This window comes from Anas acuta, chromosome 25 (genome assembly GCF_963932015.1).
Source record: "Anas acuta chromosome 25, bAnaAcu1.1, whole genome shotgun sequence".
Classification (NCBI taxonomy): domain Eukaryota; kingdom Metazoa; phylum Chordata; class Aves; order Anseriformes; family Anatidae; genus Anas; species Anas acuta.
The window spans coordinates 2608656-2621913 of NC_089003.1; the positions used below are offsets into that span (position 1 = coordinate 2608656).

The 13258-nt window shown below is 45.2% G+C and overlaps 1 protein-coding gene across 4 annotated transcripts in view; it reads right to left on the reverse strand.

Annotated features, from left to right (window-relative positions):
* Positions 1 to 13258, reverse strand: part of ACLY (ATP citrate lyase) — a 28662-nt gene that overhangs the window by 858 nt on the left and 14546 nt on the right. For 3 of the 4 annotated variants that reach the window (XM_068660468.1, XM_068660470.1, XM_068660469.1), the window contains 20 exons: positions 12975 to 13111; positions 12467 to 12528; positions 12166 to 12283; positions 11846 to 12000; positions 11341 to 11431; positions 10117 to 10146; positions 8218 to 8359; positions 6149 to 6317; positions 5529 to 5633; positions 5077 to 5273; positions 4825 to 4906; positions 4344 to 4454; positions 3681 to 3808; positions 3373 to 3466; positions 2960 to 3114; positions 2075 to 2225; positions 1339 to 1482; positions 987 to 1100; positions 373 to 455; positions 173 to 249 (listed from right to left, as the gene is read on the reverse strand). In XM_068660468.1, coding sequence (XP_068516569.1) covers positions 173 to 249; positions 373 to 455; positions 987 to 1100; positions 1339 to 1482; positions 2075 to 2225; positions 2960 to 3114; positions 3373 to 3466; positions 3681 to 3808; positions 4344 to 4454; positions 4825 to 4906; positions 5077 to 5273; positions 5529 to 5633; positions 6149 to 6317; positions 8218 to 8359; positions 10117 to 10146; positions 11341 to 11431; positions 11846 to 12000; positions 12166 to 12283; positions 12467 to 12528; positions 12975 to 13111 — 2345 coding nt within the window. The remainder of the gene's footprint in view (positions 1 to 172; positions 250 to 372; positions 456 to 986; positions 1101 to 1338; positions 1483 to 2074; positions 2226 to 2959; positions 3115 to 3372; positions 3467 to 3680; positions 3809 to 4343; positions 4455 to 4824; positions 4907 to 5076; positions 5274 to 5528; positions 5634 to 6148; positions 6318 to 8217; positions 8360 to 10116; positions 10147 to 11340; positions 11432 to 11845; positions 12001 to 12165; positions 12284 to 12466; positions 12529 to 12974; positions 13112 to 13258) is intronic. The other variant, XM_068660471.1, reaches the window with a different exon arrangement.

The following is a 13258-nucleotide window of genomic DNA, read 5'->3' on the forward strand; positions in this document are numbered from 1 at the left end:
CATTTCTGAGCCTTCTTCTAATCTAGTCATGCTTTGTCTTAAAACAGCTTTGATTTCTGGATTCCTACAACTTAGGTTTTAGGCTGAGACCCCAGAAGTTCACATTTGTGTTAGTTTGTGGTGACAGTGCATCTCCCCAGGGAATGAAGGGGCAGGAACACAGCAAACTTACCAATGAATCCCATACTCCTGCCTAGTACAAAGATGCCATTAAGAGCTCCTATATCAATATATTCATCTGCTTCTTCCCTGCAAGAGAAAATAAATCAACGTGTTTTTTGAACCCTGGTCTCACATGGACTGGCAGTACAGCTTCTATCATTTTTTTGTCAGACCATGATCCAAGAGAAAAACAGCCCAATACGTACTTACCGTGTGAAAGAGCCACAATTCCTGAGTACATCAACAAAGGCAACTCCAATAAAGCCATCTACATTCAGGATAAGGTTTGGTTTCTAAAGGACATAAACACACACACCCCAAATAAAGATGTTAACAATGGCAAGTGATGTTCATCTGGTAATTTTCATCCTCAAGGGTAACTTGAAGGTTACCCATAATTGTGGGCACATACCTAGTGATACAAGAGGCTGTCCAGCAACCTGAGCTAGAGCCACGCTTAACACAAATGATGGAAGGACAGCCCCAAACAACAGGGCTGCATTTTACTAAAACTGCAGAGTTTATCTACTACCACCCATCATACATACTAGCTCTGCCTCCAGCTTAAAGAATGTAGCAGTTCCAGACATACTGTGGACAACTCAGATAATGGCTTTCAGTCTGTTCAGTGTTTCCTGGTGTCCAACAAACATCTCCAGCCTTACTGAAGCGTAGCTGTACTTGGCCCAAACTCTTCCATAGAAGAATAAAAACCCAGCAACAATTTACTGTGCTTTGCAATTAAAATATAGCATTAACTACTGGTCAATTCTCCCCTCTTAAGAAAAAACGATTGAAAAAAGATAAATACTAGCACATTTCACCTTGGAAGTTGTAATTTTTTCTACTTCAAGTGCATAGTCCAACAGTGGGGTGGCAGGGAAATGCTGTTTCACGTAGTCTTTGAGAATCTGAACTCTCATGTCTGGGTTATTTATCTGCAAGTTAAGAATATATTGCAGTCACTGATGTTGCATCTTACACAGGTACTTGTCCTAAGCTTGACTGTTTATATTTCTATGGTTTATAAGTCCTGAGAACCAAATGCTGCCTCTGAAAGTTGCTAATTTACTTCCTTCAACTCCCCACACACCTGAGAAAAACAAAAACAGAACAAAAAACCTATCAAGAACAAAAACACTCTTCCAATTTGTACTAATAATGCATTTTCCTTACTGATTTGACTCTGTGTCCAATGCCCATGATCAGTTTCCCTTCTTTCTTCATCTTATTCACAAACTCCATAGGGATAATCCCACTGTCAAAAGCTTTGCTGAACATTTTAGCTGCAGCATCCAGTGCTCCACCAAACCGGTCACCCTGGGTGTGAAACACAGAGGATTACAGTAAAGGACTCACAGGTAAAGGTACAAAACAAGCACAGGATTATCTTCCCCATCCTTTGTGTCTATTGATGCAATCATGAAAGTAAAATTAGGCAGGCACTCGGGACTAAACATCTGCTTTATAACTCAGTAATATTAACTATCAATGCACAGCCACGTCGTCTCCACAACAGACTAGGATAGGGGTGAATGTAATCTAGAGCCCATTTTATTCAGATTATTACTTGTCCCTGTGTGGCTGCCTAGTCTCTTCCCAAACTGAGTTTTTAGCTTTGACAGCAATTAAACTTCTACAGAATATTCATAGACACAAACATGAGATACTAAAATAGTCTTTCTTACTAGAAAAAAATAAAAGGACTATATTTTAAACCTACAGAACAGAAGCTGAACTGTCTCTTCACGTAGCTTTTCACTTTAATCAAGGTAGTAGTGTGGAATTCAATAGAAATTCAAAGTATGAGTGAACAGACACAAGCTAAACCATGGCTCTGCAGCTGTTCCAAATTCTAGCGTACTAGTAATAAAAGCTGGACTAGCAAATCCGCCAGATACTAGGTACTTACAATAGTAAGAAGGCCTGAAGTGAGACTTGAGACGAGATCTTTTCCAGCTCTTGCACAGACAATAGTGTTGTGGGCCCCGGATACAGCAGGCCCATGATCTGCCGTTACCATCAAACACATCTCAATGAACTGGCAGGCGTACTTTGGTAGCCTGAGCAAGAAAGAGACAGAGGTCATTTATTGTAAAGAAAACACAAGAAACTTGGTCTTAGACTGGACAGTAAGTTGTGTTTTAGGTGCCTGCATGAAAGTAGTAGAGCAGAGGGAGGGAGCTGTAGGGTCACGGGGCCATCAGTGCATCCTAGTATCTTTGACTTTTCAGAGATCAGTAAATTTTGTTCAGTTTCCACTTATTTAGCTTAGAACTTAGGGTCAGCTGGGTAGGCTGAACCTGCACACCCACAACTGGCTGATCAGTAACCTCTGAGAGTCCCCTTGAGGAGGGCCCTGAGCAATGCTGGGTTGCAGTTCTGTTGAGCTAGGCATTTCAGCTAGTGCCAGGAGTGCCTCTAATGACACCAGCAAGAACTTCTGTCAGTCAGAAGGTTCCCTGTAGGCTGGCTACTGAACATTTGCAGGCTCCCCAGCTATCTCCAGGGCTGAAATGGCAACTATGATAAGTAAGCAGTCCAAGAATGTGAAACAGGACTAAAATGGAGAAGTCTCCTCGGTGCATCACAAAACTGCTGGGAAATTTCACCCCAAAACTAAAACGCAGTGGATGAAGATGCTGATGTGGCCTCTGAGGAGAGGATAGAGATGGCATTTCCAATGAATCTACACTCACAAAGGCATCTTGCCTTACTTTTGTGCCTAAAAGCCTATTAATAAATGAGCCAATCTTCAAGCTAACGAGTCTAGGGACTTTCACAATAGTTGCCTCACCTCTTCTGAAACCAGAGCAGGCCCAGGACCCCTCCAATTCCCATCTCTTCTTTGAAGACCTCAGTGATGGGCATTCCAGCATAAATCAGTTCCTGACCTCTCTCATCACAGATACTCGTCATAAAGGAAGCCGGCTTGCGGATCAGACCCAGTTCCTGAAATCAGAGCACAAAGATGGGATTTTAAATAATCCCCTTTAGAAGCAAGAGGCAGCAGGAGACCAAAAACAAAGCCTTAAACTTGCCCTCAAGGCAGCTTCTAGAGCTTAGAACCAGCATAGCCAGTGAGCTCTCTATAAAGCCTGAGATGTAACCCAAACACCACACCATTATCATCTTAAGCATCCAGAATTATAGCAAACGTCCTGTCTGGCATCTGTGGAACCCAGAATTAAGTAAAATGGCATAGCTCACCCTTGCCCAGGAATAATCCATTGGCACAGTTGGAGGAGGCACTTCCTCAGCTGGCTCGATCACTCTTTTGGCTACAAGATCCTGATAGACAGACCTAGGGAGAGAATCCATTTATTAAATCCTTTTGAGAGACAAGTGAGGTGATCTCAGTCTAGACCTTAAAAACCCAGGATGAAGCGAAGCAGCTTTCCTTAAGCAGGAATACATCCCCGTATCAGTTAAGAGTCAGTACCCTAACTGTTTTTTTTTTGTTTTTTTTTGTTTTTTTTTTTTGGCCCTGCACAAGGTGCCCTGTTAGTGTGACTTACTGAATGACCTCTCCCAGCTCATCAAAACTCCGGGGAACAAACACACCAGCTTCCTTCAAAGCTTGATTCTTTGCAACAGCAGTTTCAGAAGCCTGGTTAGCACAAGCTCCTGCATGGCCAAACTGCACCTACAAACAAAAGAAGTGATAGTAGTAAGGAATACGAGTTGTTTACAGGCAGAGAGTAAAACAGAGTACAGAACTGCATAGGGAACTGGTCACAGGAATACCAAAGATTGTACAATCTGCCTTCTTATTTGGGCAAACAGAATTCCTGGCTGCAACTGCAGTCAAAACAGCAATACACAGCATTTTCTGATCTGGAGTCACTGCGGGCTCCTCCATCAAGTTCTGCTTCTCTAATGTTATGCCACTTTCCAAAGCTGCTTAACGTGTATCTTTCTCCTTCCCACTCCAGAAGCTGGCTACTTTTAAAATCTGTTATATTACCTAGGATCTTTGGGCTCCTTTTACATCTAAGTGGAATCCTCTGGAAACCTCCAGTGGCAAGCTACAGAAGCGCAGTTAAGTTTTTATCACAGATGCTTAATAACTTCTGCACATTAAGTTGTTCCAGTTTAGGTGCAGTGGGAGAAGTTGCCTTTTTTCCTTCTGCCACAGATATTTATATATCTTCTGCATTTGCCCCCACTTTTATGCTTACCTCTGAAGAGAACATGGTGGCACAGGTACCAATACACCAGCACACCACTGGCTTGGTGATACGGCCTTCTTTAACACCCCTGCAGATCTTGTACTCCTCTGTGCCTCCAATCTGTGGAGAGAAAGAGAGATGAGTTGGTTCAAAACAAAGAACTTGGCACTTTCATAGAAACCAGCTCTGAGATGCACATAAAAACTTTGTTTTTGTCTGTTTCTGAGTAATGGATTCAGTCTGAGAAGAATTTTTTTTTTTTTAAATGGGGAAGACTATATTTGTTTTGGAAACATTCAATTTCTTCTCATTAAAGGAGCACAAAATAAAAATTCAGATAACTGAGAACAGATTGTTGGTATATCTCAAATATATTAAGTAGCTGCCACTTCACTGTGGTAGTTATTTAGCATTTTAGCTACTAGGTCAGATGCTCCTGGAATTGAGCAGTTGGGTCTTTCTCAGATAGAAGTGAAACAGTCTCACTCACCTCTCCAAGCACCACAATCATTTTCACTCCTGGGGTATCCTGATAGCGCAAGACATGATCCATGAAAGTTGAACCAGGATACCTGGGTAGAACACAGGAAGAATGACAGAAGTTGAGTTTGTTGCATAAGCTTTTCTTTCAGACAAAGTTAACAGCCAGCCTGCCCTTCACTCCCATGCAATTAACGATTCAGGCATTTTCTTCTGCTGACTGACTTGAAAAATGGTTCGTCTGTTCAAGATAGACTCCTACCTGTCTCCTCCAATGGCCACCCCTTCGTAAACCCCATCGGTGGTTCGGGAAATTATGTTGTTGAGCTCATTAGACATTCCTCCAGACCTTGAGACATAAGCCACGCTGCCAGGACGATACAGTTTTGATGCTAAAATGTTATCCAGCATGCCTCCTGTGTTGCCTATTTTGAAGCAACCTGGTTTGATCCCACCAACCTACAAGAAAATTAGAGAAAGATGTAAAGCCCTGTAAAACAAGGCATGAGACTTAGGAATATTTGGGTAAAACAACCTTCTGTCAGTATTTATAAAACAAAGGAAGACAAATGTGACCTTATAATGGTCAGCTAACGTGCACTTTAGATGGCTAGAGACAAAATGTATTGTAGAACATATTTTATCCTTCAGAAAAAGCTGATCTGAAGATTAAGACAGACAGACAAGGGGGAGTGAAAGGTCATCGGTACTTACAGTTGCAGGCCCAATGATAGTGACTCCTTTTTTATCTGCTGTCTTGATCAGTTTGCGTGTCAGTGCCTCTGGAATGCCCTCAGCAATAATGGCAATCGTGCGGATCTGCATCAAGATAACAAGAGCCGTTAGTGCCCCAGCGTTGCCATCCTAACCAACTCTGCAGGACACACGAGTGAGACAGCTGCTCCCAGGGCATGATCACGCTGCTCCCTGCCAGGTCACTAAGCAGTTATTAGACAGAAAAGCCCGGTGCACGGATCCACAATCTACTATATTCTTCTCCGCAGTCCCAATGAGCTGCTGAGAGAATTTTTCTCTCCCTTGCAGATTAGGGAGCAGCACTGTATTTTAACCGACCTGAAGTAATCATTCTTAACAGACACAGAGGTGCCAAGTTCCTCTTACAAACCACAAGTCCAGCATCAGACTTTGCTATACAAGTCCAGCATCCTCCTTAGATTCTACAAGAAGTTAGGACTGAGGTATTTATCTGACCAAGACTATTTCCTGGCACCAGCGTGGTTTGATAAACATCAGCACCCTGCACCAGAAGCGCTGGTAGAATGCTTACAAGATCTTCCTTCTTTTCTTGAGCTTCTTCTAGATCCCTCACTCACCTGTGGGTAATTCATCGTTTCAACAGTGCTGTCATAAGCAGAGCGCAGAGATGCGAAGTTGATGAGAACATCCACCTCTGGGTGCTTCCTCATGGCATCAGACATGTTCTTGTAGACTGGGATCAGGATTTCTTTGTGGCCCCAATAGAACTTCTGCCTGTGGTCACCACTGCAAAGGAGAAGATGAGAAAGGCCTGACTTTTAAGGTTACTGCAAAGACAGAGGGATACAATGCATGCAGATAGAGGAGTTTGCAAACCCCAATTCTCAGACACCACGACTGACTGTGAGACACTCACTAGCAAGTGAGCGTACGTGGGGAGGGACCATACTAACAGCAGAAGGTTCTTCAGAGTATAGAACAGAGCAGCATATGGAAGGAGACGGGCTAATGGGGACAGAGGCATCCAGCAAGATGAATAAGCTCTCCCACAGTGAAGTTACCAGAGCCTCAATTCTACTCCAAGCTGGAAGACAGAATGAGGCACAGAAAGAGTAATGAATGAGGTGCATGCAAAGCTGCGTTACTGGACTGGGACAAATACTGCACTGGGGGAAACAGGAAACCAGTACCTGTGGCAAACAGCCAGGGTAACAACGTGAGGGGGTCAGTCAACTTTTCCCAATCCTGCTGCAGTGAAACTGCCCACCCTGCCCCACACACCGAAGGAGATGCCCCTAGGAAAGTCTCAGTGTAGGTGTTGTCTTCTCTGTATGGTCTTTACGCATGGTAGACTCTCTGATTGGAATTTGAAGTCTATTACTCAACTATTTAGGACTCCAGAGAGATTGGCTGTGTTTCCATACCGTTATGTTCGTACTGGAACATTTCAGGTTTTGTCAGCCTGACTTCCTCAAAAAGGTCAAGCAGAGATAGATTATTATTAGACAGCCTTAAGCTTTTTATCCCGGTGGCTTTTTCCTCATTCAACAATTGTGACGCCGCAAGGGGTTTGCCACTCAGCTACGGATGTGGCTACGCCTGCAGTCAGTTTTAGTACCCTGAGGTCTGCACTTGCTGAGGTGTTACAGCCCTGATGATAATTGCAGCACTACGGACTAATGGCACAAGGTACTTAACGGACAAGAGAGGCACAATTCTCTGCAGGACAGAGCTTGATTAGACATCAGCTATCTTAGATGTCTGTAAATAGCACAGAAATGAAACAAGCCTCCTACCCCTACATCTGCTCCCACCTCATTGCGCCAGCAGAAGGCCAGCCAGCCCCTTATTTCCTTCTCACTGCTTGCCCTGTGTAGCAGGAAGACCCCCACCTCGCAGCCACGAGGCACGACAACAGAACTGCTTGTGCACCACATCTCCACAACAGCCACGTTCTGGAGGCTCCTCCCGAGGGCAATGTGAAACACTTAATAACCTCTCTCACCCTCAGCTGCAGGGATAAGGGCAAAGAGGGTGAATACCTCAAGAGAACTGTATCCCACTGAAGGATTGGCACACTTCATGCATGCTGAAAAACCTGCAGCTACTGCAGGAAAAGAGCCTGAACCAGATGAACGGGGATTTGTTTTCTTTTTATAGTTTTGTTTGGCTACACGACAGACTGCCTTAGTCTAGTTAGCAGAACTGCTCTGATTCTGGCTAACGTTTGGAGGGGAAAACACCTGCTTCAATGAGTACAAAGTGAGATGTCAGAGACAAGGATGCAGCAAACAGTGGGTGAGTAGAAGAGACCTCACACGTCCTTAGTGCCTCTGCTAAGTCAGTGGGCTGTTAAAGAAAGCCCAACCAGTAACGCCTGCCTCACTTGTGGAATGAAGGAACGGAATTTGGACACCCTTGGAAAGAGCACGAAGTGGGGCCTGGAACAGCTTAACGTTAGCCACGTCATTCAACAGAGCAGCCTGAAATCAGTGGTTGAGAGAGGTAGGAAGCAGCCTGCAAAGCCAGCCTGATGGTGGAAGGGAGCGTAGGAGAAGGCGTAAAAGCAGAGATGTGGACTAGAGCAGAACTACGCTACAGAACAGAGGCTGGGAGAGGAGGAAGCTAACAGGAGAATTTGAGGGAAGCAGTCAGAAAAGTGACACCGTTATCCCAGGCTACTTACGTGAACGGATAAACCATGGCAGCTACTGACGGCTCATCCCGGGAGCAAATGTAATCAAAGTCCAGCATCCCTTGCACGGCCCGTGTCTGCATCCCCCAAATGATAGCTTTGGTGTGGCGGCTGAAGAGGGTTGTAGCTTTACCTGCTCGGAGAGAGGGGCGAGGGGAAGAAAAAAAACAGAACAACACACCCAAAATGTACATCTGTGCAAGATCAAAGCAGCAACTTTGCTACAAGTCTGCCTCAAGCCTCCCAGATAAGCGTATTCCCCCTCCCTCCAAACTAAACCCAACAGCTGAGCTGCAGGATGTAGTAGCCACACTCCCCAGATTAAGGAAGAAGCTGCGGATGGAGCAGCATCCCCCTCTTCCCAGGATTCTGAACACAGTAGCCAGGTTTTGGGTTTCACGAAACGGGCAAGTGCTTCATCACAGGGTGGGAGCTGGTGTAAGACGGGAGAGACGAGGAGTGAAAAGAGCCTCCTCCTCTCCTCGCATGGGCTGTTCACATCCCTCCCAGATGGATTTATTCTGCAAAGCCGAAGAGGAAGGGAACTTTGCATTTTGTTTTATTGCAACAGCCTACAATCTGGGAGAACCACAGGAGGTTTTCCTCCTACGTTTGACAGGGTGCCAAAAGTACGATGATAGAAAATAACAACAAAAAGCAGAAAACGAAGGAGACTAAGAGCAGAAGAGCTCTACATTACTCAGCTTTTGTTTTCAGTTCTTTTTGATCATCAGAATCCAACACAAGCCTCCTTGGATGGCTCCAAGCATTTATATGCAGCCCAAAACTTTGGCTTTGAGGGACAGAGTCACAGGAAAGGCAACAGTTCAGCTAGTGAGATGGACTGTTCGCTTCAAATACATTTACACCACTTGTCACAGCAAAATGTTGAGTTCCTCCCTTTGACTCCAGACAGTTCATGTTAAAATTCTTAACCCTGAGCTGATCCAGCTGCTGATCCCAGTCAGTCTACAGCTGATTCCTTGTTGGCTCCGAATCAAAGGTAGATGGCATTAGGGATTAGACAAGATCCTCTTCTGCCTGGCTTGAGCGTTAAATCAGTCACTGTTCTCTCCAGCACTACAGGCTCACAGTTTAGATGCACTGCCACGTGACTTGTCCTCAGGAAGCTAAAAAACCCTTTCAATTTATCATCTTACAGAGGCCTGCAAGGAATATTATTATTCAGAGGGAAGCAGAGGCCCAGGAAGGTGATGCTATTCATCTGAAGCCACACAAGAAGAAGGAGAGTTGCCTTCTGCTGTTGCCCCTCTTATGATGGAGAAAACAGCTTGAAACTTCACTTTGACTGCAGCTCAGCAGCTTATTTAGCACTGAGCTCAAGAAAATGTTTAAAGTTCTTTAACTCAACTGAGCACACACCAAGCTTCAGTGGTTTGCTGAACCGATAAGGCTACAAGGACATTTACTTCATTCAGCAGCTTCTCTGTGCCCTTCAAGGCTCATAAGCAGGGCATCTACATTTTTTTGTTTCCTTTTAAAACAAAAGGCCAGTTATTAGGAATAGTTAATGATTCATTCTTTCTGAAAGTGAAGAGCACAGAGCTTTTCACAGCTTGCTAGGTCTGTTTTTTTCCCCAGTTCTTGTGGGAGGGCAAAGGAGGGAAGGGAAAAAGAAGTTTGAGACCTGTTCTTCCCCCCTAGAAGCACTAAGTTTTTGTGCAAAGCTGGATGCGATCTGCACTTCAAAAACAGCTGAAAAGTTCACGTGGCACTAGCTAAGTACGCTGGCAGGAGGGAAGGGAAGGACCAGACAACACTGCAATCTTTTGAGAGAAAAAACAGCAACAAAAAACAAAAACTAAAAAAAAAAAAAAAAGTCAGCTGCCAGCAAGGCCAGACACATTCAGCTAGTCACACGTGTCCTACCTGAACCAGGTCTTGAAGCTGGGATTGAATCTGTTGAAGAGAGAATCACTCATGCAACAATATGACACAGTTGGCTGCTGTCATCCTGACAGCCTAGGGGGGCACCTGCGAGAGGGCTTCCCTCCTCCCCACAGCACTCAGGGCTTTTGGGTTTTGCTTTTGTTAAAAAAAAAAGCAAACACAAGCAGACTGGAGCACTCTCCATTGTACTTCCTCTCCAAGTCGAATTTTGGATTTTTGCCATCTAGAAACCTTTCGCTTAATCCAGCACAAACATTACAGCTTCAGGAGATTGTTCTCCCCACTGCAAGCTCCGTGGCTAATGTTTTCTACGTATTTTTGAAGCACTGCTCATGCAAAAACCTGTGCATAACCATCAACAGAGCAGTGTGTTTTGGGTGTTGTGTTTCAACAGGGTCGGACATGAATCCTACGGTCATCATGTCCATATCTCCTTGCCTTCAAGGGAGCAGGACCAGAACTGTATCATGTTCTGTCCTTGCCCAGTTCTGCTGTTGTTTTCCTCCCATACAGCATGCTTTTACCCAGTAAGGCTTCCAACAAACACAACCAAAAGGCCACCAAAGCTCAAGCATATCACCATGCTAAAGAAGCTTCCTACAAACTTAAACAGAAAATAAAAACTAACAACCAAAAAAAAAAAAAACACCAAAGAAACCCCACCACCACACATACAGAGCAACCTCAGACCCTACGTGTTTGAGGGCTACATCACAGCTCCTACTGAACCAGGAAGGTTTCTGGCACTGTTTGCACTGTTCATCCAGGAAGCTGCAGGCTCTACCAGGAAGGACTTTCTGAATACCTACACTATTCCTTCCAACAGCATCCCCTGGGAACACCCCACAGTTACTGAAATGGAAAGCAGGCCTCAGATCAGCAGCCACAGCACGGAGACTCTAACCTGTTGTCTGCTGGCCTCATGTACAGGGACATGGTAGAGCTGCAATTCTCAAATTGTGGTGTTCCCTTGAAAGGAACGTCACAGATCAAGGTAGCTTTGACTCACCTCGTGCACAAGCGAACAGCACACCAAGGGACACATTCTAAAAGCACTTAATTCCATTCAAAACAAAAGGTAGACAGACACCACAAAATTACTTCTTTTTATATCCAGAAAAAGCATTAACCAAGTCCACCTTTCTCTCTTTTGAGTACAACCTTGAGCAGAAGTGAACTGCCAGCAACCACTGCTGGACTTACCAAGAGGTGCTGTTGGCTTTGCCTTCTTGGCTGGAGCAATATCATCTGGCTTGGACTCGGAGAAAGAAGCTGTTCTGCTCGGTGCTGGAGTCTGAAAGATTCAGAAGCCAAGTCAGTAAGGGACAGCACGTCAGAGCAGGCTTCCCAATATCCATTTCTGGGACATGTAAAAGGAGATGGTCATTTTGGCTATGCTACTCTCCAAAGAGGAACGATTTAGTGATAGAAATCAATAAATCAAGAGAAGGAAAACTAAATGACCAAGTTTCCAGTAGGTGCAAGAGTCACATTTGTGCTGAAGGGTCGTGCTTTCTGCATGAGTGAGGTGGATATCAGGAGGGTCCCTCCTGGAAAACTGTGCAGGCAGTCAGTTTTCCTCCAGCTTTGAGCTATACAGGTATGACAGTGGCTAAGGTCTGCTCTGACCTGTTCAGGCAGGGGAAAGCTGCCTTCAGGAGGCTTCTCACCAGCGTTCCCTTTCACAGAGGGGGGTGGAGGAACTCACCGAAGGGCTGCCGCTGGCATTGAGGAGGAAGTTGGCAGTGTGGGCTGCGGCAGGCGGTTGGTTAGGGATAGGCCGATGGCCGAGAGCCATCCCCACAATTGCAGTCATGTGAGTCTCGGTGCCAAAGACATGGATGGGGATCCCAGTTGTCTTTCCTGCATGTGCACACAAGAACAGTCAGCTTTGGGGGCAGAGGGGAAGGAACAAGACCAGCTTCTGCCAAAGTGAAGTATTTAACCTTGAAACAGCCCAGCAGGAAGCCGGTGGAAGATACAAGAGGCAAGAACCAAGCTGAAGGGAAGGAAACGGGTGGTCCTTACCCACTTCTCCCATGACACGCAATCCTTCCTGGTAGTTCGGGCCTCCTCTTCGCACAAAGATCCTCACCTCATGCTCTTTCAGAGGGCCTTGGTAATCCTTAATTGCTCTCACGATGCCCTGAAGGAAACAAAAACAAACATATGGTACAGGTGAGCTGGGTGGCCTAGCATTTACCGTGTCCTCCCCATCATCTCAACAACTGCTAGAAAAGATGCGCCACCAGCACCACACCAACCTGGAGAGAACAGCTTGGGGTTGCTGACTGGGGGCATCTGCAGCTACTTCTGAACAGTCACCTACCTTAAAAGTGGCTGCGACGTTAGTGAAGTTGGCAATGCTGCCCCCAATGATCAGGATTTTACCTGAGGGAAGAGACAAGCATAAATAAAAATGCTTTAAGAACACAGAGTACTTGCTCTAAGATGGTGAAGCAGCGCAGGGCAAAGTGAAACAACGCTGTGGTTCAGGCTGACAGCTTGCAGTAAGTTATGTTCAGCAGGGTCTGGGAGATAAGAGCTTTGTATCAAGCAGGAAGTTTTCTGATAAGAACCCCAAGCCACATTTGTGCTTTTTGCTACATGGAATAATACAAACCCTCTCTGAAGCAAGAGCTGACAGAAATCCATCACTATTTGACCCAGAAGGCAGCAGTACATTAAAAAAGCTCTCCCAGGCAGTTCTAAGCACAGTAACCAGCCAGCTTTGTTCATTTTTCCCCCAGATGCAGCTTCACCGCTGAGCAGCCTGGAGCTGTACACCCTTCCTGAGTAGTTTATTACAATTTTTCCAGTCCCAGCGACTTTCTTACCTTCAGGGTGCTTCTCTCGTGTCATGAGGGAGAGAATAGTCTTAGCATAGTCATAGGTCTGTTGCTCACTTGGGGCTCCCGAGTATTCCCCATAGTTAGCCAGTTCATTTACACCCCCCAGGTCACAAATGGTGTCACTATTAAAAAAAAAAAAAAAAAAGGATTAGTTATAATTTTCAAGTCACTCTAAAGGTCTTAAAGCATTCCAAATTCCTGGGAAAGGGGAACTCAGAGAGGTCAAGCTATCTGCTGAGAACAAAGCTGCTCTCCTCTTGGTGCCAGGC